Here is a 23,236-nt window from a genome sequence, read left to right as displayed (position 1 = left end):
TATTTTGACGTTCTTCTTAACTTAACACCCCCCCCCCACAAAAAACTAAATATAATGTTAGTTTACAAGACTTTTTTTTCTTCATCTCTTGTTCTCTCGGTTAAAATCACCTTTAACTTCTCTTTTTCTTTCGAATCTGTTAGAGGTTCAGTCCATTAAGGGTGAAACAGTGATGGCTGTGTTGGCATCAAGATCGAATCCTAATTTAGAGAATTAATGAGTTAATTCTAATGGTGTAGAGGGAGACACGAGAGAGAGAGAAGGGGGGGGGGACTGTCACACACGACTGCTCACCTGTACTCTGCCTCATATTCTTTTCTCACCTCTTATCTTTTTTTAGTCCTTCCCTATTCCCCATCTATTGTGTTTATTTTCATCATTCTCCTCTTCCTATCTTCAATCCTTCCCGGTTCACCTTTTCCTTTGCTCTTTATTTATTTATTTTTTAATCCTCACCTCCTCATCTTCCCTCCTTCACGTTGCCTCACCGTCTATTTCTTTCAATATTTTCCATCTTAATCACCAACACTTCTCTTCCCCCACCTCCCCTCCACCCCCACCCCCTCCCCCCGTGGCATGGAGAGCGGTGGGGAGGGGGAGGGGAGGGTAGGGTAGGGTGGTTGTCAAGTGATGGTAACTTTCTGGAATGTTTCAGTAATAACGATTCCAGGTAATTTTTGATGTGACTTGTCCGAAGAACATTAAAAGAATAAAAAAAAAGTTTCCTACTAACAAATTAAATTACATGTTACGTAGGATATATTTTTTCTACAATAATTTACGTAAAATGTTTTAATGAAGGAAATGTTTATTTATTTATTTATTTATTTGTTTGTTTGTTTATTTGTCATGTTACTAAAAAAAAATAGATCCTAAGATTATGATTTTTTTCTCAAGATTTCTCAGCTTTCTTCTTGATTTTTCAACTTTAAATCTGAGAAATTCAAAATAAGAAACCTTGTAATAATCTTCTGAGAGCGTTATCCTTCCATCCTTGTCCACGATATATACAGAATAATATATCTATATATATCTGCAGGTGTCAGATATATGGTTCAATGTCGACTCTTGTTCCACATTTCACTCATATTTGTTGTTATATGTATGAAGTATATCACTATATAGAAACATTATATATTTTAAGACAAGGCCACTACCCTAATAATTTCGTAAAACATAATAATACTATTAGTTAAGTACAGTTATTTATATACACACAGATAGATAGGTTTCATTATTTCACAAGTTATAAATATAAGATTTTAGATTCTTACCAGATTCTTTTAACAACACAAAATTGGGGGTGAGTTTATGATACAGCAAGCGATACAATCTGTTGTATAATACATCGTTGTGATCAGGAACGATATTGTATTCTCTGAGAAAAATATTGACCCTCTCCCCGTTTTTAGTCTCTCTCTCTCTCTCTCTCTCTCTCTCTCTCTCTCTCTCTCTCTCTCACTTGTTTTGTTATCGAGGAAGATCGTGTTCGCTCTCGTAATTTTGCGTAAGATAAGGGCTTTATCCAGTCGATCTAAGGGTCACCATTGTTCACTTTGAGGGGGAGGTTCACAGTTCACCGCCGGCTATCATGTGTGACACTGGAGGTCGCCGCTGTTGTCACTGTCATTATTGTTATCGTTTGTCTTCGTCATCTTCTTCAGCCGTCGTGATTGTCTTCTTCTCTGTTTGTACTCTCACCTTGGTTGTCTGTCTTCCTTATTTTTTTTATTTTTATTCTGCCTCTACGATTTGTTCTTTACGTTGTCACCATTACCCTCAATCATTACTGCTGTTGTCTATCACCACTTTCACTGCCACCAATCATCACAATCGTCACCTTCGTCATCACCACACAATCATCATCTTCCTCATCACCATCGTCACCTTCGTCATCACCACACAATCATCATCTTCCTCATCACCATCGTCACCTTCGTCATCACCACACAATCATCATCTTCCTCATCACCATCACCCCAATTGTTAACCTCGCACCATCATCACCACCACCACCACCACCACACATCATCATCTTCGTCATCACATCAACACCATCAATACTCAGCTCCCAGATACAGTGAGTCTTGCATTATAGATTCTTAGTGATATGAAGCAGGATATTTTCGAAGGTATTTGGGAACGTCCGGTTATTTCTCCCCCGACAAGCATGGGGAAGTTGTCTGGGGAGGGAGGGGGTGGTGGTGGGAGGAGTGACATGGGTATTGGGGTGGGGAGGGCTGTAGATGAAGGGGAAGAAGGTGATAAAGATATGTTAAGAGTAGGGAAGTTAGGGTGTGTTGGGGGGTGTGGGTGAGGCTGGTGTGGGCTGGTGGGTGGGTGGGGAGCGAGTGTGGGGTGGGTGGGTGGGGTAGAGGGGGTGAGTGAGTGGGTGGGGTAGAGCGGGTGAGTGAGTGGGTGGGGCGGGCGTGGCGGGTAGGGTAGGGTGGGTTAGGAGGACGCGGTGAAGGGACTGGTAAGTGAGGGAGAGGTGTTGTAGACTCTCACTTCTCAACACCTGCAACACAGCGAAGGAGAAGAAGAAGAAAAAAACACAGTACCTGAAGGTTTCTTAATCACATCATCCTTGATAGTGATGAAGCTAATTCACCTGATATAAACAAGAGTGACAGTTACCACACACACTCACATCTTGCTGTAGTTTGAAGCTGAAAGACATGACAATAAATCTAGCTAGCCATCGTAGAAATTCACTTGAGAACCCTCCCCACCCCCGTTCCTTTATGTAGGTCCTACGTAATTAAATCGACCCCTCCAGTATACACTATAATAAGCTTCTAATCGGACCCTGCGTAATGGTATATTAATTGGTCTCACACAGTTGTCTTACCTGTCTGAAAATGAAAGTAGACCTCGGTAGTGAGTCCCGCGCCACAAAAACTACACTGGCCTGAGACACCTGCTAGTCTGCCTGTGTTGATGAAAGCGGACACAAGCCTCTGTCCACGCCATACAGGTTATGTGGGCCGGGGGTGTTGCCTGCTTCTAACATACAGGAGATGGGATTCTGAACAGCCATTGTCAGATTAATATATATATATATCTCCGATTAGCCTTTTTTTTTCATATGGGTGGAGACTGGGTGGTACCATGACCCATAATACAGCTGTGTGACCACTGTACAGGCCACCTCCCTCCTCCACACACCTACACTACTCACCTATGCCAATCGCTCTCCTCATAAGCTGCATCTGTCTCCTGTTTTCCGGGACATCAGTAATTTTAGAAACCGTTTTCGTGCGTTATTCAGTGACATGACAAACTGTGACGAATAGTCCAAGATATACATGTCTCCTGTCTGTCACTGTTCGTTGTTCTGTCTATCTTTTTACGGATGCCTCGTCAGTGACCTCTGGGAGAAACAAAAGGGAATTGTGTGTACGCTATTCGGGTCATTGGTTAGCCTACATTATTAAAATTCACTCCTCTTGTTCACGGTCAGGTATATTGGGCTATTGGGTGCACGGTGTTGTTATTTCTATGAACTATTTATGCAGCCAAGTCTTGCGTTTTAGAGAGAGAGAGAGAGAGAGAGAGAGAGAGAGAGAGAGAGAGAGTGTGTCAAAAATATATAAGATAAATCTGCAGGTAAATTAATTAAGAGCTGTGTCCTGTGTGGGCCTCAAGGTCGGTTAGGTGCCAGTAACCTTGCTGGGTAAAAAGGATATTTCCCCGAGACCCGTTCCCTATGTGATCGTTTTTGTGACCCTCGCCAGGAATTACCTCCCGGCGCTGTGCCTCTTAACCTCCATCGGTGATTTTATTGAGTCTTGTTGGTGAAAATAAATCACTTTTACTCCTTTATAATTGTATATCTTAAACATTGTTCAGAGATCATCATCTAACGAATGGTTTCTCTGTATACTTTTTTCTATGATTGATTGGTATGGGTTGGGTTAGGTTAGGTTAGGTTAGGAGTAAAAGAGAGTGTTCGTCGTGTCATGACCGTCGTTCACACGTTGACTCAGTTGACAATGGCGTCGGTATGTCCGAGGTGAGGCCGCAGTTAGCCTTGGGCTGCGTGAACCACTGCCCAGATTCCATGAGACGTTATGGTGCAGGGATTCAGTTGAAGGGCTCCAGGCAAGCGTGAAGCTCCCGAGTATGGTTCTTGAAGCCGCTTGGCTACGATCAGCTGGTCTGGTGGGTTCATTTTCGGTTACATTACCTCAATGTTGGCATTACCAGGTGCCAGTCGAACCCTGCAATCAAGACACATTTCCTTCCCTAAAAGAGTAAAATAAACCGTGTATGAAGTTGTTTAGGTACAGTGTGCTAGCTAATATTATAAGGACTGGAGATGGGGGTGTCCGGTGTGGGCCTCAGAGCTATACTGTGTGTGTGTGTGCCGTCCGTGAGCAGCCGGTCGACTTAGGAAAGAGAGTATTGTGGAACAAGGATTTGTCTTGTTTTACCTACAAGGCCGCGGAGGCTTTGAGTCCAATAATGCCTGCAACTCGGCGAGGTTAACCGGCGCACAACAAAGCTTACCAAACATTTATTTTTTCCTCTCCTACTTTTTCTCAAACGGCCTTCAAACTTACCTAGAGAGAGATTCTTTGTCATGAGGAAAATTACATACGTGCTGATGACATTTTTACACTAGGTCACCATTGTATACCCGCTTACCATGCAAATTTTTGGTGTGGCATCAACCACAGGATGAACGCTGGAGGGGCTCGCTGCTCCCCGTCTTTTAATAATTCTGACCCTCAACACAAAAGTTAAGAACATCATCAGTGTTTCCCGGAAGACTTGTGTTGTTACTGTGGAGAGCTGCTGTGTCCTGTGGCTCCTCTGTGTGTGTGTGTGTGTGTGTGTGTGTGTGCAGTAATACCCACATAACTTCCCTTCGTCCTATTCGTTGTGTTTACATACATGACTGTGTACGGATATAATAGCATATGTTGACACCATTATCATTCTTATGTATTTGTGTGAATGTAAATACCTATACAGTATATCCTTATGTACATTATCCATTAATATTGTGGGACACTCACCTCTTCCACCCTCATAAATTACACGGTATTACAGCCTCCTTGTATGACTCAAAGGTATATAAAACAATAGCCAATACAGACGTGGTCCTTCTCCTTCCACATGAATGATTTACAAACCCAGCGTAGACATCAACTGTGTTCCTCAGCACCCACTAACACAAGGGTAAAAATCTCGTTGCCTCAGGAACCTGATACCTGTTTGTGAGACCTGAAGGGGCTGGGTATGACCTGGGGCAAGGGCACGGTGTGGGGGTACCCAGAGAAGGAAGAACAAGTTGGGGAGGGTGGGAGGAGGGGGAGGTTGTAGTCGTCTTGGTAGTAGGGTAGTGTGATCAGCTGATGCGGTTTTGGGTTCAGAGCAGTACCTCGGGGGGTGAAAAGTCTACGGTAGTGAGACGGCCTTCATCAGTCTTGTGGCCTCGAGGGTGTAAGAGGGGGAGGGCTGACGACGACATGGAACAGGTGAAGATCTATTGCATACCCTTCCAGATACCTTCCGAGAGAGAGAGAGAGAGAGAGAGAGAGAGAGAGAGAGAGAGAGAGAGAGGTTCCATTCATTTAATAGTCTTCTATAACCAAAGACTTGTATACAACACTCAGCTAATTCTTTACTATATGGCCTTTTATTAACTGCTTGTGACGCACGTAGACGAAAATAACATCATTAAAAGTTGTTAAAATTTCTTAAAGTATCGTTAATGAACTTGAGTTAAATTTACCGTGTATTAACAAGCGAGTAATTTGGTCAATATAAATAATATGAATGAATCTGATATGCTAAGGGATCTTATTATATTTTTTTTCATTACCAAGTTATACAGTGAATAATTTTCGTAGGACACTGTAAATGCTTTTTTTTTTTAATATTTATTGCAATTTAATAGTTGTATCTTGTCACTTTGTAAACAACTCACTTCTTTGGGGTCACTTTGTAAATCGCTTTTTTACGTTTGTTTACACTTTCATTTTTCATCGTTCTTTTGATTCCACCTTCTTCCCTCACCACACTCATTCATACACTGGTCACACTCATTCATACACTGGTCACACTCATTCATACACTGATCCCACTCATTCATACAATGGTCACACTCATTCATACACTGATCCCACTCATTCATACAATGGTCACACTCATTCATACACTGATCCCACTCATTCATACAATGGTCACACTCATTCATACACTGATCCCACTCATTCATACAATGGTCACACTCATTCATACACTGGTCCCACTCATTCATACACTGGTCCCACTCAGGCATTGATCAAGCTTTCAAACGTGATCATTAATTATGTTTTTACGTTTAAATTTCATCAGTATTTATGTAGTGTAAATAAGGACAAACTTGAAGAAATAAACAAAATCTCAAACAACGTGAATAAAAATGAAAGTAAAAAAATCCATTACTGATGAAGAAAACCCAAATCCCAGGTATTTTCATTAAAGTTATTAAAATACTATTACAAAATACCAGGTAATCCAAGTTGTGGTGTTAAATAAAATCCCACAACTTAATTATTTTTTGTTTGTTTTTGGTAGTAGTTAATAATCCTAGGAAGACTAACGCCATTATAACCCTGAATAAATTGCTAAGTTGTTTTATGTCCACTATTTACCTCACCTGTAAGTGATGGGGTGTGTGTGTGTGTGTGTGTGTGTGTTTGTGTTGTCTGTGTGTGTGTGTGTGTCTGTCTCTATCACCACATTCTCAAAACCATCACCATCTCTCAACACCATCACCATCTTTCACCTCCATCACCATCTCTCAACACCATCACCACTACAACACTCATCAGAACACACAACATCAAGCAATAAATCTTCACTATATCACCACGAGGTTGAAGCACAAGTGGCGTGCATTAAATAAAGGAAGTCAGTAGGGTGGCCCCACCTTGCTGCTGGCACTGTCTTAGTGTGGCTGAGCAGCTGCTGTTATCACTCACTGTTCATTGGTTTAGTGACTAGGGTGTTAGTAGGGTGCAGTGGCGGCCCAGCCTGATGTTGCTTTCACCGTTTTAGGATGAGTAGAGTGTTAGCAAGGTGCACAGAGGCCCCACCCTGCTGCTGCTCTCACTGTGTCAGGGTGGCGAGGCCGCTGGGGGGCCCCGCGCTGCCCTCCGCCTCGCCCAACACTGTTACCACCAGGTACTTGACTTAGGGGATGTATAAACCTCTGTTGATGTTCAGTTTCCGTGGTCAACCTCAGAGAGTTTGGGACAAAAGGCGTTGGTCGGTAACCCCAACGGCTTTTTAATATAAACATGTGCGGTCGGCGGAAATGAGGTCAGGAAAAGACGTTTGTGTAAAGTCGGACGCCAAAAGGTACGTAGGAAGCGGTTACCCCTCGCCCAAATTATCGGGAATAAAAATCACTTCCTCGGCTTTGATCGTCAACAATGTGGTTTGCGGGAGCGCACGTGGCCAGGCTAACCTTTGGCTGCAGGTGCGCGGCTTTGAGGTACGTTGGCGGCTGCAGGAAGTACCAGCCAGGAACTGAAGCGGTCCGACCCTCCACGCCAGGTTCCGGGATCCTTACCTGTCCTGCAGCCGCTGTCACCGTCCCCGTTGCCGCCCAGGCGGGCCGTGAGGGACCCCGGGGAGGGAGGCGCCACCCTCCTCGCTACTGGCACAATTTATGAAGACTTTTGTTGTGAAATGAACTATTTTTGCTGTGTATCGTTGGTAAACGAAAAATGACGCCATTGGCGGAAGGTGTAGTTGGAGCGTGCGGGGATTGGTTGGTGGTGAGAAGCAGCCACGCCCCACGCGAGGGGTGGAGCCACTCTGGCCCCACCCCGTGACCCGCTGACCCGTCCTCCTCTGCGCATGCGTCGCCACCTGCACACTTGTGAATGATAGCAAAAGTGAGCGGGTGGGGGACGGCGTGGCAGGCGCGCCATTCCGCGTGAAATGAGCCGTTAGTCAGAACGGTACCATCGTGGTGAACACACGTGTAGCCCGGAGCAGCTCGCCCAGGCTCTCCGCCGCCACCACCGCCCTCCACACACCCGCGAAAGTGATATTACATTGTTGGCTGGCCAGTTTTTGCCGGTGCGCCCGTGGTGGCAGTGCTCGCGGACCAACGCCTCACTCCGTCCCCGCCCGGGCCCGCAGCACCACCTCCGCCTCTCCGACTCCGTCTAGTCAGCCTGGTGGTGCCCGGCCAAGGGTACTGCCTTCGGCACCCCCCCTCCACTGCCGCCCCCGCCTGCGCCACTTAGGTCTAGCTGTGACGTCACATATAGCACCGTGCCCTATACTACGGCACGTGTGCATGGCGCCCTGATTACTCAGTGTTGGACTTGGAGTAGAGAGAAGTGGAGGGTGTTCCCTCTCTCCTAGTGTTAAGACAGTGCAATAAGAGTGACAGTTGCAGGATACTTAGCCACCACTAGTGCCTCGCTTGTGTTTACCTCCGGGCAGTGTCCATGCCCAGGACACCCTCAGCCCATATTTAGAAACCTACTTGATCGCTTCCGTCCGACCCTGTTTAATAAAGTGACTCAGCGCCCGTATAACTCTGAAGGAACTTAACCACGGCTCGGAGATCGATGTGAAGGATTTAGTTTACCTCTGTACGACGTGTTTGTAAATGAACCTCAACACAAGGGCGACGGTGACTGCCAATGTGCTGCTTGCTGCGTGCCTCCATGCTCCTTGTTGAAGGTAAGGCCAACACCAACTACCTCGCGCGGCACAAGAGCACCATCGGACGCTCTTGAGACTCACGATGCTGTAAGTGTAATTTATGTAAATTTTCCTAAAGTGAAAGGCGCGCACTTGATGTCTCACCTTCTCAGACACGTAAACAAATACTAGCAGGAGGTGTAACATCATCCATCATGACGACGACGTGTAGAGTGCGGAAGCTGTCATTTACCAACGATAATCGACTGTGGCGGAAGTCAACCATTTGTAGACTGTTCTTAAAATGTATTCCAACCGCTAAACAAGCCATTAAAGCTAGTTTATGTTACCCGAGAGAGAAGGATGCAATAAATCTTGGTGTTCTTGGTGCGTTTTGGCAGCTCGACCTTAAGATTTATATCCGCAAGATGTGCTTGAGTGCTTCCTGGACGTTAGCGTGACCACTACTCTGTTGTAAGTGGCCGTCGTGTTTAACACAGCTCACACAGGTGGTAATTAGATGTTTCTGGAGTTCTCTGTGGGAATTTTGACAGAAATGTAATGTAACTGATTGTCTTGTTGGTCTGGGTGTCAACTGCGCCATATTTCGTACTTCGAGTCGCCTTAGATACAGCTCCAGTGTTCGCCCGTCAAAGTGCCAAGAGCTTTAGGCACTGTGCAGCAAAGACTCTTTGTAAATACAGTGCCACGGGGCGTTATGAGGATAATGCCACGAGTAATCACCACTACTGTGTCGAGAAAACTATAATTTCATCAACAAACTGACATAATGCGACAATGTCTGAGTCCTTTTAGTCATATAGCCAACAGTATTCATAATAGGGGTGCGAAGAGTCGTGTTAATTACTCTGCCACCAGCGTTTATGACAGAAACTCAATGGCCAGATTAACGAGTCTCAAACATCTTTAGAATAAGTGCCAATAAAATTCAGAATAAGAGCCAAATAACAGTAATACTTCGGGTCATAGTGCCATGTACTCCCACCGTTAGGGGCAGTAGGTCATCAGTCGTAATAACAACTTTACCGAAACTCTGAGGAGTAATTATTGTAACAATTGAATCAGCATTATGGTAATTCAGGTGTTCATCAGTGCTAGTGTAATTGCCTTCTTATCGTGAGTAGCATCATGAACAGTGCCACAGTTTATATGGCACTCTGACCTGTCTCTGACCATTGACGATAGGATAAGATATTTTTAACGTATGCAAGAAGAGAAAGAAGAGGAATAGGCTGCATAAGCAAACAAATAGAAAGTTAGAAAGTAAGTTTACAAGAAAAAAAAATATATTGTTCATTTTCATTTTAACAGAAGAGACAAGACGTATATATGGGAATTGGCTAAAAGACGCTGTTAGTGAGAGATCGTTTTGGTTACTCACTCCAGAAAAGTTATAAATCGAGAGGTTGCAATTGCTCTACAAACTCTAATGTCGAGTCTCCAGTTAGATTGTTAGTTACGAAGAGAACTAAAGACTCTTTAACTAGTTATTTGAGAAAAAAATTTTAATAAGAAGTTAGTGTAAGTATTGTTGTGCATCACTACAGTTAGGAAATTTTTGTGGTCACTTAAGAGAGATTTAGGGTAGCAAAGTTGAGCATGAGTTAGGATACTATTCTTGGTCTTGGTTTATTATAGTCAACAATTTTCACAGGAGTGGTAGAGAGAAAATTCCTCTGGTATATAATTTACAGGAGTTAGTTGTAGGACTTAAGGCTGAGATAAATTCTTTAGTATCATTAAGATGCGTTCGGTGTCTGGGGGTCTTGGTTTACTCTTTCTGGAGGTCTTGATTTACTCTTTGGTCCAGGAGGGATGGTTTAGCTTTCTTCTGCAGGTCTTTCGGTTGTCTCAAATATCTAGCAGTCTTAGTAGAGTGCATAGTTTAGCTCCTCACTCAGTCTTGGTTCAGTCTAGTCCACAATTATGTTAAGTGTACTACTGGAGTGGTATTTTGAATGGTTACTGTAGTCCAGATTTAGTGTGACGCTGTAATAGTCTTTGTTAAATCAGACATGCATAGTTAAGACCAGTACTAAAGTCTTCATTAAATCCAGTACTACAGTCTTGAGTTTAGTGCTTAAGTATATAGTGTTAGATTAGTGTTTAAGTGTAAATAGAGCATAGTAGTATATGAGAGGAGGAGGCATAGTTTAGATACATGACCCACGTATGTAAGGTCAATTCTTGCCTTAAAACACTAAAGGTGCATCAGAGGAGGAAATCTTAGAGTACTGGGTGGAGTAGAAACGAAGGAGTGGCCTCAGACTGTAGTTAAGCACACTTCTTTTTGCTTGCGAGTTCTTGAACCGACCGAAAGCAGCCAAGTGTGAAGCAAACTCTGTGGCGTAACCCCTGCTTATTGTGTGTTCAGGGCCATGAATAATTTGTGGTGCGTCATTTTAAGACTGCTAAAGTCAGTTAAGAGAAATAAAAAGATAAAATGGAAGGTTTTAGTCCTGTGGAGGCCTATTGTTATGAAGGGGGAAGTCCACAACATGTGTGTTTCTGTGAAGGTTGAATCTATGTTACACTGTCACGATGTGTTGTGCTATTGTTATTGTACACGTTTGTCCACTAATTATATATATATATATATATATATATATATATATATATATATATATATATATATATATATATATATATATATATATATATATATATATATATATATATATATATATATTGTTTATGGGATATATAACTGGTATGATAAGACTTAGCCAGCTGAGTACCGAACATGGCGTGAACCTCATGCAAATCAGTGAATCAAATCATGCGAACCAGCGAACCATATCAATATATTTGTCTACTATGTTTGGTGTTTGTTTACACCACGAGCACGAGCCATGAGGCAGTAAACTAACAATACCCCCAACAAATGAGTCATACATTCCACCAGTGCTCGAAGACGGCAGTGATCAGCAACAAGAGTCGCTTACTACTGTACGTCTCACGTGCCAATGAACCACAACATATACGCAACACAAGGGAGATTTATGAACCATTACGCAGGACAGATCTATGAAGCATTATGACTGGGCAGATTTATCAGAGGCTTAGACAATAGGCAGTCCTGTATATGTCACCATTACCTGTAATTGGTCGCTATTATAAAGCATTGCCTCCGTCATGGTACAGCCCCGAGCTATACAGCGTGCATCAGGGCTCAGGTACTGGACTAGCCCTTAATTCTGTATACCTTGAGCCTAATAACAAGGTTTTACGTAACTGAGCGACTTTAATACACGGAATATTACTCCAGGTAGGCATTAGCTGATTGTGACGCTCTGTGTTTGTAATCAGTTTATAGATTTAAGTCACTTGTTACTTTTTGTTTCCCCGTGAGGCAGGTCACGTAGCTGGTCTATAAGGGGAAGTATCCACAGGTAAGAATTCTTAGTGTGGTCGGATCGTTACTGAAGGAGGCGTTCAAATCCTATATCGTTCAAGACTCAAAGGATCGTGGAAAAAGATGAATTCCCATAAGTTTTATTAGTTTCGTGTGTGTTCCTCATAGTTTGTAGAGTTCTTGTAGGAGTATTTGAAGCTTTGGTGTAGGTTGTTTTAATTCAGATGTGTATTATGAAAACTTATTAGTATTTTACGAGCAAAATATCCTTCACCTCAGTCTTGTTGACACAAAGGTAATAAAGAAAATCTCCAACAGTGTGGCCATACGAGTAAAGTAGAGGTATTTATGGTTGATAATAATAATAAAAATAATCTTTGGGAACTTCTTCAAGCATTTCTTGACCACGAATGTATATAAAAAATCAAGATAGTGTATTAGAACTCTCGAAATAAGTGCATTACGACAGACTAAATGAAATTGAAATTACATTTGCAATTACAGCAAGGCCAATATTTATATAAAAGAACAGCGGGAAATATTATTGGAACCCCGGGAACATAAATCCGGAGTGCGTGTTGTTGGCCAGTGACGCCCGCGGCCACGCACAGTCTCCCAAGCTTTTTCATATATCTTAGTCATGTTCCAGATCTCTTACAGGTGGATTGTCTGTTAATCATACTCACATCCCATTGATAGTATTCATTTATGCTCTAGGGAAGATCGAATTAATTAAAAATCCACTAGCACCTGTATTGAATATTGCCTGATAACCATCGAAGTATACGGGCAACCAAACTGCTTCATCATCGTCTGGTGACAAAAAAAATAAAATACTTGATCGTACGCTATTCGTCCGCCAAGTTTCATTTCCTTAGCGTATTGTATCCCTCCTAACTGTGTGTGTGATCGATGTAATCTGCAAATGACCGATCGATGCCGAAAATGGAGCAGAACTTTCTTGTAGTCATGTGGCGCTTAATAAGATTGTTCTTTGGCCATTTTGGCACATCCGTTTTCCATTCCCGTCCGATATTTTTTTTTAATAATATCAAAGAATAGAGAACCATCACTCGCACTGAATTGTCCTGCAGACATTCTTATTTAGAAGTGTTTGAGTCACATGGTTGAGTTTAATCATTTGTCGGAGTTATGTTTCTTCACCTACAGTATATTTAATTAGAGTTTTAAATAATTTATCTGTAATATGAATGTACAACTCGAATTGAGATTGTTTAAGAGTTCTAACAGTTGGTAAGAGTTGACGCTCCCTTGATGGCAGTGTAAGCGACCAAACATCATTTCCTGTTGTCACATGTTTTTGTTGTTGTTCGATCAGCTGTCATGCCAGATGCTGATAATAGCATAACATTTGTGTCATTGAACACATTAAATGTGTAAAATGGTATACATAAATTTATCACATTAGTTCACTATATATATTACATATCTTTAAGAGTTTTTAAATATTCCTAATTCTAGAAAGCTCATTCATATTTATTAATAAAATAAAAGTTTGTTTGAAACTGGGAATAGATGTGACAGTAACGCAGGTGGATGGAAACCACTTACACAGGTGTACACACAGATCTACAAACAGGTGTCTGGCGTTAACTAGCAGTTCCTCACTGTGTAGAAGTATGGGTGTGTGTCACCAGACAGGTTTCTAATTGCCTCCTTTATTTTGTTTTATTTATCTTATCTCTCTAATCTATCTCAGTAAATAAGTATACGTCGCTTGTACACACACACACACACACACACACACACACTCAGTATGACTCAGAGGCGGGGATAAGACTGTTGAGAGTCGTACCGTTGGGCGTGGCAACATCCGGACCTCCAGATCTCACACCTCCTTATCCTTACATGGGCGTGTGGCGTGTATCCTGACCTGTACTGTAGGTAGAGGAAGTGGACAGTATAAGTGAGAACAATGAAGAGTTGGAGATAGAGAGGGAGAAAGAAGGCGAAGGAAAGGAGAAAGGGGTGCAAAAGAAAGGTGATAAGGAAGCGAAGGAGATTGAGGAGTAAGCAAAGGAGAGAGAGAGATGATGATGATGAAAAGTGAGAGGGAAGTGTTTTTATCAGGGTGTGTTGTGCTCACTTCTGCTGCACTGTATTACTAAGGTATCTTCTAGCTAACTTGTCTGACATAGACTCTCTCTCTCTCTCTCTCTCTCTCTCTCTCTCTCTCTCACATCTTGTGTCGTTTAATAATAAAGATACAAATGGTCGAGAGGGCCCCCCCAGCCACTCTACAGTTTCACCTAATAAAATGTGGGTTACCTTTCCCCGCCGTTTTAATGGTGCTGGCATTATTGTGTGGAGTCAACAAGGATGAGACACCCTCAACAATAGGCACAATAAACCCTCAATAGACGATATGATCGCGCCCCAACCCCGCTACACTGAACCCCCCAGTCATCTATCATCTTCGGGTTGGATCCTCTTCCTTTTAAGATCGGATTTCCTTCAACCGGAATTTTACTCGTTATTCCTGTGTTTTTGTGGACAAAGAGGCGAGAGACTGAAGCCCAGGAAGACTTTGATACAATAAACTAGTGGGAGTAGTGGGGTAGCGGGCACCAGCGCGTAACGAGCTGATTCGGCCGGGTATTCCCTGAGGCAGCCGACACACCCTAACCGGTTGGCCAGTCTCGCCGACTTTCGCTCACACCGGTTGATGGAGAGGACACCCGGACGACGCTGGCCACCCCTGCCGTGCTGCCAGGGCCCAGCGGCCACTGCGGCATTTTATCTCACCACTTGAGATATATAGTAAAACTTTATATTTTTTTAGGATGCTGAGACATTTTTTCTACTGTCGGCAGTTTGTTTCACTTTAATCCGTGATATAGATACTGTGTCAGGTTTTTTAATGATATAGCAGCGGCATCAATTAGATAAAGTAACAGACAACGCGACGACTAAAGGAATATAAGGATTTAACAACATATAGTCATAAACAGTCTTTTGTGCTACCGTCCGAAGCTTGGAGGAACGTGCCTTAGGCCAGTGGGACGGGTGGGTCGCGCAGCCCTGGGCGGGAACAAAGCGCGCGCCCGCACACCACAACAAAACTGCTGCACTAATATCTCGTCAACAAATTAAAACAAGCAGCCGCGAAATGCCAGCAAATTTATGCTAGGGTCCCAAGGGTCCTGCCGTCACCTTTTATAGGAGGGAGCCTGGCGTGAGGACGTCAAACGCTCGCGTGTGTCGGCGGCGAAGGGTGTGTGTCGTATAGGAGTCGCAGCTCCAGGTTACTGCCAGGCTCACTGGGGTGATACACAACAGCCGTGATATAGTCATTGGAAAGACGGGCGGGTGCTGTACACAGACTCAGATTACCGTTCGACCAACATTGTTCTTCAGCTCAAATTGCTTCACGCCCTCGAAGGAAATTTTTGATAATATTATGAGGTGGTTAAACTGCAGTAAACGTCTGGGGACAGGTTTAAATAGCAAATTATAGTTCTGAGTCGCCGGTAGGTGTGAAGCAGGTGTACAGGTGTCCTCGCAGCCATGGTGGATCACTGGACTTGGCAGATGTTCCTGAAATATAAATAGTGTACAGTATATGTGTGTGTATGTATGTATGTGTTTGTGTGTGTGTATGTATGTGTGGTTTCACTCGTCAGCAGTTGATGTATTACTGAAACAAATTTGAACGGTGTCGTGTAATTTGTAACTCTTTGTGTGTAGTCCCGAGTGGATGAACTCTTGTTAGCTTCACTTATTTAGAGCGTGAGTAGCGTCGAAAACGAATACTGTAAGCCATACTATGTAAAAAAAAAAGTATACAAAAATATTTATACACAAATATTTTGATTAAATCGACACAATGTGAAGCCCAGCCGTGAGATGAACTTAACCATTTTATTTGTATTGTATAGACGAGATGATTGTATTGGCTTAATTATATTGGCCGCCGTGATTTGTAACCAAGGCATCAGTTTAATCAAAAGCCTAATTAGCACATGATATAGTGTAACCCTGAACATAGTATGAAGCCTAAATTTGTGCGCAGTTAAGCCTAAAACAAAGGCTTTACACTACCAAATACCTTAAGGCCGTAAAAACAAAAAAGCTTATCTCATCCCCAAAAGCATTATCCAAAAGTAGAACTCGGTTAAAGAAAAGCTTTGAATACCATATATAATAACGAATTTGTCAAAAAAAAAAGATTTGTCCTTCATTTTAAAAAAGCTTTGTACACCAGAGTCGAGCTTCACTGTGACCTAAATAAAAGCAACGTCATCGTGTCGAGGTGTTGAACTCTCCAAGACGTAACTTGGTGACTCGGGGAGATAATTAACGTTAGGAGGACCTACCTGCCTAAGTCTCAATGATCCCCTGCGTCACCTTCCACCTGGGGCAGTACAACCAACTGTTTGCCATGAACCTTGAGGGTAAGTTTGTTCAGGTGCGTGTTGGAGACAGGTGCTTGTTGGAGACGTGTGTTGGAGACAGGTGTGTGCTGGAGACAGGTGCGTGCTGGATACAGGTGTGTGCTGGAGACAGGTGCGTGCTGGAGACAGGAATGTGTAGAGACAGGTGTGTGCTGGATGTAGGTGTTTGATGCAACACCAAAAAGTTTCATATTGTTTAAATTATTAATTCTTATGGACGCCATGTAAAAACCATATTATCGTCGTCTCTTTATTCGATTTAACTCAACCGGTCACTTCCCCTCCAAGCTTTACACCCACTTCTTTTTTTTTACTGTGAACAAACGAGGAAAAGTCTACGGTTTATCCGCAGCACTTTTGATTTACTAAAAAAAATGGATCAACTTGAATTTAACCCCCGAGCTTATAGCACCTTAAGATTTAACACCCGAATGCCAGCCTAACTTAACTTCATCATAACAAAATATAACAATAACGTAACGTAACATAATATAACATAAACTGACCTAAACCTCCGGGTAGTACAGGTGAGGGAAGCTATGTGGCTGATCTTCAGATGATCGAGAAAAAAAAATTGAGACAAAGTTAGATCGATAAAGATACGTGAGGGTTTTATTGCTTTTTAACCGATGAGTTTTGTGTTTGATCATCATGCAAATTACAAGGTCTATTTCCTCACTGTGGTGTTAGTAATTAACGTAAAGTGGCAACACCTGTGTGGGTGGAAACGTATCATTATGAAATTCAAGTCGTTTGTGGCAAGTGTTGGTGTCCTCTGATACTTCTGTTGCTGTTTGTACCTCTTCTGTGACTCCCCTTAATAACTTCAGTGGTTATAAGTGTATCAGTGACTTTTATTAGGTCTGTAATGTTTTTATCAAGAGCCTTTCAGTATTTGTAAATCCATTCACTAACAACCTTGTAAACCTGGACAGTTTCAGGTAGCCGCAGTGTTTCCCAACGACCACCAACAGCAAACCTTCAATTCCTCCCACACATTGACCACGAGACCCTGATGAAATAACCCACGTTTCTATCTCGCTGACGTGTGGACGTTTATGTATCTCATACCTCTCACGATAACAAGTTAAGAAGTTAGTCGTACTGATAGCTGTTGCCTACCTGGACTTTGTCTCTGCTGATAACACGTCACGCGCTGATAACGTCACGTGCTGATAAAGGAGTTGTTGGGAGGTGCTGACTCGAGCGCTAATGTGAGGTATTTGTGTCATGGGGAAAACGTTTACTTGGAAGGGGAGAAAAATTATGTGCCAGTATCATACAGAGTCTCAGGAAGTTACGACTGGCAAGAGAAGAGAAAATATACGCACAAAGTGATAAATAAAATAGTCCGTCTTCATATTATATTTTCGAACTTTCTTATCGCCTTAGATAACGTTGCCAAGATACCTCTCTTATCACTATTCACATCCACGGTAGTGACGTCACAAAATAGTTGAGAGAGTCACGTCATAGTTAACGAGGTAATGATGTAGTTGGTTCAGTAGTGATGGTATGGTCTGGCCAGGAGGGAAGTGTGTCGTCACGCTCCCTTGGCCTGAGTCTCCCCAACCACACCCGGAGATCGACCGTCTTCTTCGCGATCTTTTGGGTAAGTCCCGCCAGCGATGTCTTGTTGATAACTCGTGACGTGTCAGTTGAGTTTCAGCGTCAGGAGTCCTCATCTCACCATTCCATGACAGTCGAGACGAGTTTCAGCTGCTAACACTGTATTGAAGTGCAATTCGTGACCTGGAGAATCATTTCCAGCTCCCGGGGCGTTGTTCACACATAATCCGTGACCACCTGAGTTTCAGTCCGCAAGGTGTGGGCGTCCTCCAGGCCTGACCTTCTGGGCAAGGTTCACTTACTCACCTGACCTCTTTGTTGATTGTTCGGTCCTTGGCGTGGTTAATCAGGTGATTTTGGGGGACGTGTTCGAGACTTGTTATGGTGTCAGCTGGTAAGCCGACCTTGGTGGGATGCTGTCTTCCGCTTCCACTTCTGATGTATGAATTAGGAGATAAAAAGTTTCCTTCACGTGATTGAACAATAACTTTTTTTTTTTACTCATTTCCGCACCAAAGTATTAATATTTCCATATTTTAAGTGAATATATTTGTTTTGTTCTCGATTATTGATAATAATCTTTAATTATGTCCATTTACAGGAACTGTATTTAGTAATGTTTTATTGTAGTAGATATAGAATTCACTTAGATTTTTCTTCATTAAATTTGTATATAATAATGATATATTTGAAAAATTTTCCATATGTTACAAGTGTCTAGTTGTTCTGTAATATCTTAATTATGTTGTGATATATGTATCTGTGTTTTTTCGTAAAGTAATTTGTGAATAAGCTTTGATTTATCATGTTGAATGCATCATACACTCTTCTTCCTAGAAAACTACTCTTGCACTCTACTAACTTTATGTACTATTTATTCTATGTTAAATGTCTTTACTCTCGTCACCTCTCAGATTTGCCTCCAAGTATTGTTACTTTTTCTTGATAAATGCTTCACCATTTGTCACTATATTTGCTATTTAAAACTACGTCTAGATGTTCTCCTATATGTTAATATTCCTACACGTCTTTTATATCTCACTAAGCTGCTTTATTTCTGTGTATTCATAACTTTTTATAGCGTTGTATATAACGGGTATTGTGTTTTGCAGGCGTGGACGTGACGCAAGAAAGCCCCCTCGCCCCCGACGACACGCCTGCCGTGCCCCACCCCTCCTTCACACCGCCCCACAGCCACGCCCATAACATGCTCGTCCTCCAGCCACAGGTAAGCATCACTCTGACGTCATCACTTGCTCGGTGTCGTCACTCTGACGTCACAACTTGGCCACTGGCACATCCCACCCGTTGAGTCCTGTCTACAGGTCAGCTGGGGAAGTACAAGGTGTTCGCTGTGGAACTAATAAGGTTCATATAATATAAATACTTTGCAGTCATTTCAAGATTCTTGGTATTGTAATGTAACCAATGAAAGCCATAACCCTGTATGGTACCACTGACTTATAGACGGATTAAAATGGTAAGTGGGTTTAGTTATCACAAATAGAACGAATGAGTTAATGAAAAGAAGTAGTTTTGGACTTGTAGTAAAGTAGAATTGGTCAAATTTAGCACCAGTATTACAGGGCGAGTAGAAGGCACCAGTGTTGGCAGTGTCGTGTAGTGACTCAACTCTCTCCTTGACCTGGCACCCACGAGTTAGATTTAGGATAAAGGGTTTTAGTTTAGTTATTCAGAGTAATAGACAGTTATTCGGTCATCTGGAATCACGGAATTTGAAGGGGAAGTTAGTGGGCTCCAGACGTTTATGATTTGATGACGGCTGCTTAGGGTTTCTCAGTTGGATTATCGGAATTTTCCCGCGAACTCATGAAATATGGAACGGATAACCAGAATTTGTTTACGGACTCCAGGAGTGGTATTCTCATTCCTTTTCTTTTCGCAAGAACGCAGTTTCTATCGGATGTAGGACAAGGGGCTGTGAGCGTGAAGTACCTCTCTCGCCAGACCTTGAGGCTCCAGCCAGCCGAGTGAAGGGTGTGTGTTGGGTGAGGGAGGTGGGGGGTGCAGGCACTGCTTGCTCGGCACTGGGTGTGGTTCTCCATGGCCTAGTGCCAATGAAAGTGACAACACGGAGCAAAGTGGAAAATCTGCTTGATGCGCCTAGTGTCACAGTGCGGGGAGGCGGGTGGGGCCGTGTGCAGGTGTTGGTGCCGCCCGGGCGTCGCCCTCGTAGCTGCGGGAGGGATGTGAGAATGTTTCTGTTCTCTCAATCGCCCGTCACAGGGGTTCTGTTGAACACCTACACCATTTGGTACTCGGCATTGTTAATTATCAACGGCTGCGGATAAGTAAGAAGGAACTGCAATGCAAAGGAGGTCAATTTTTTGTGTGGCTGCCTCTATCTTGTAGGATCAGTAATGAGTAGCCTGAGCGTATCAGGCGAGGGCATCAAGGGTCACACTCTTATTGTGGCTGCGGACGGCCGACCACAGCGCCGCCACTGACTCGTCTCACAATGTTTAGTGCGCCCACAACGGACACCGCCTCCTACTTGACCCTTTCTCTCGCCTGCCACCGTTGTTCTCGTCGTACATCAATTGTTTTTTATGACCCCAGTAATACGAGGCATATTTACCGTCGTGGATAAATGCAATGACTTTGCGATTTATGATTGTATACTGGTGAGTGAGGCGGACAGGTTATCGGGGAATGAACGGAGGTGAGCGGTGTTGTGGAGGCGTAAGAGGGCTCTAGTGGGCACCCGTACGCCTCCGACCGGGTACTCGGTAAAACAGCAATTATCACTTTCTTGCAAATCATTGATCGAAATTAATATCGAGGCGGTAAAAGGAAGGGGGCAAAATGCGAAGTCTCTTTACAATACATTCATTGTCCGTTAAGCTGATGGTATCCGCCCGGAGTGGTCACCTGCACCCAGTACTCCCATGTCCTCGGCTGTTGGTAAAAAAAGAGTTCTTACCCTGCATATTTATGCGTTGAGGATAAATGATTTTTTCAGAGTCCATAAGATAAATGATGGCTAAACTGAGTACGTTATCTTTGTGTTATATATTTGATGGAATAACACTAGTTGTGTGATACCGGCGTTGATATTGTCCCAGGTGAAACGCTTGAGTGGACGGGCCAGGAAAAAAAGATAGCATTTTGATAAAGAGGAGTGGATAGTGAGGATCAAACAGGTAGTTGGGTTGGTGCTTTCAGCCGACGTCTGCCAATTACTGGGGGCGGGTGAGCTGGCAGGACTCACCCTCGAGAAAAAGTGGACACTGTCGTGAGGTGAAGAGAGAGCTCCACCCCACCTCCTCCCTGTCTCCCCGCGCCTCTTACCTCACCTTCACGACCCACCTACCCCTCCCATGCCCACCTACCCCGTCCACCTACCCCGCCCACGCCCATCTACATCTCCCAAGCCCACCTTCCCCGTCCACCTACCCCTTCCACGCCCACCTACCCCTTCCACGCCCACCTACCCCTTCCACGCCCCCGCCCACCTACCCCTCCCACGCCCACCTACCCTCCCACGCCCACCTACCCCTCCCGCCCACCTACCCCTCCCACCCTCCCACGCCCACCTACCCCTCCCACACCCACCTACTCCTCCCACGCCCACCTATCCCTCCCACGCCACGGTGACCCGTCTTGTACACCGCTCTCCGTGAGGCTCCTGGGCCCTCACCTAACTTCAGTAAATCACGACCCGCCCTCGTAATGGAGGTTGAACATTCCAACAAAGCATCTTCCACGCCGCCTCTTTCCACTGCCATCGATGAACACTCAAATTCTCATTCACCAGTTACTCAATAGGAGCTTGATTAGAGCGACTGGCCAGCGAGGGCTCATAGAGCTTCCGGTCATGAGGTCACACGCTCTGTTTGATGATGTCAGACAATGACGTCAATCCCTGTTATCCCCTACTTGCCGTAGTCCCAGATGACCGTACCTACGAAAGGGAATAGGGATGGGGCGGTAGATTAATCATTTGATATTTATTATTTTGTTGAATACCTTCAGTAACTTACTATAGCTTAAAGCCGATTAGTCTTGATATTAGGAGATGATATATATATATATATATATATATATATATATATATATATATATATATATATATATATATATATATATATATATATATATATATATATATATATCAATTAAAGGAATCCATAAATTATTTTATCAGTTAGTTAAGAAATATTGGACATAGAGTTGTGTTTCCTACAACATAATTAATAGGTGAGAGGAACATTAGTGAGGTGTTACTAAAGTTACCAATTATATTTGATACTTTATTAATAGTAAGGTATTAATACTTTATCAATGTTAGGGATAAGTGATACTATCATCCAAGTAACTTAGTTGAAATATTAGGGATAGTTATTATTGTCCTTTCTGGAGTAGTGAGCTAGTTTTAATCTTATTGGATTAGTTATAAATACGAGAGAGAAAATAAAAGCCTGTTTATTTACTACAATATATTATCACCCAAAAAGATTAAATATAAGAATGTTTGAGATATAACCAGTACAGTACATTATCATCCCGGTTGGTTCATATTAGACATAAAGACACATTATCCTTCCTGAATTAGTTATAAGTGTCAGGATGAGACATATTTTCCTCCTAGCTAGATGAGACAACTAGGGAAGGACATTATCTGTCTTATTGATTTGCTTGACCACGTATCCGTTTATTTATATCCTGTCATAAGAAGCGGCCATGCACGCCAAAAAAAAAACAACAAACCTTGGTGCTGTGGAGACCAGGAGGGGGAGTACCTGAGCCTGAGACCTCTCCCCCCTCCCCCCACACACCCCCTCCCACCAACCCCTTCCCTCTCCTCTTTCCCCCATATCCTACAAGTCAAGATACAGTAAGCAGTATTTCATTATTAATGCCGTAGTTCACTTTTTGTTTAAATAACTTCATTTGTGAGAGATTAGAAGGAAAAGTTGTTGTGTAGTTGTCAAATGTTAGGAGAATAATCGTGTATATTGGCAGAGAGTAAACAAGAGAGTAATGAATTTGAAATTATTTATTGAAGGAAGTATAAAGTTGTCATTTGGAGAGTGAATTTAGTTCTGCCTTCCTTCTCCCTTATACCGTTACCCTCCCTCACTCCCTCCCATGCCCCCCCCTACCCCTTGCCTCACTATTAACAAGCTTTAATTCCCTCAAAATTCCTCTTCCTTGTTGCTGCGCTCCTCTTCGAATGGTGTGCGTGTGAGAG

The 23,236-nt window shown here is 43.1% G+C and overlaps 1 protein-coding gene across 5 annotated transcripts in view; it reads left to right on the top strand.

Moving 5' to 3' along the window:
• Positions 1-23,236, top strand: part of LOC121864628 (probable nuclear hormone receptor HR38) — a 43,788-nt gene that overhangs the window by 11,477 nt on the left and 9,075 nt on the right. The window contains exons 1-2 of one of the 5 annotated variants that reach the window (XM_042363721.1): positions 7,931-8,700; positions 19,134-19,249. Coding sequence is in view for 3 of the 5 variants with exons in the window: in XM_042363723.1 (XP_042219657.1) it covers positions 8,661-8,700; positions 19,134-19,249 (156 nt within the window). In the remaining 2 variants the exon portion in view is untranslated. Of the gene's footprint in view, positions 1-7,930; positions 8,770-19,133; positions 19,250-23,236 lie in introns of those variants that run through there. The other 4 variants (XM_042363722.1, XM_042363723.1, XM_042363724.1 and 1 more) reach the window with 4 other exon arrangements.

The sequence above is a fragment of the Homarus americanus genome, unplaced genomic scaffold (assembly GCF_018991925.1).
Source record: "Homarus americanus isolate GMGI-L3 unplaced genomic scaffold, GMGI_Hamer_2.0 scaffold57965, whole genome shotgun sequence".
NCBI classification, from domain to species: Eukaryota; Metazoa; Arthropoda; class Malacostraca; order Decapoda; family Nephropidae; genus Homarus; species Homarus americanus.
The sequence above is the reverse complement of the archived record's forward strand: the minus strand, read 5'-3'. Positions and strand labels throughout refer to the sequence as shown.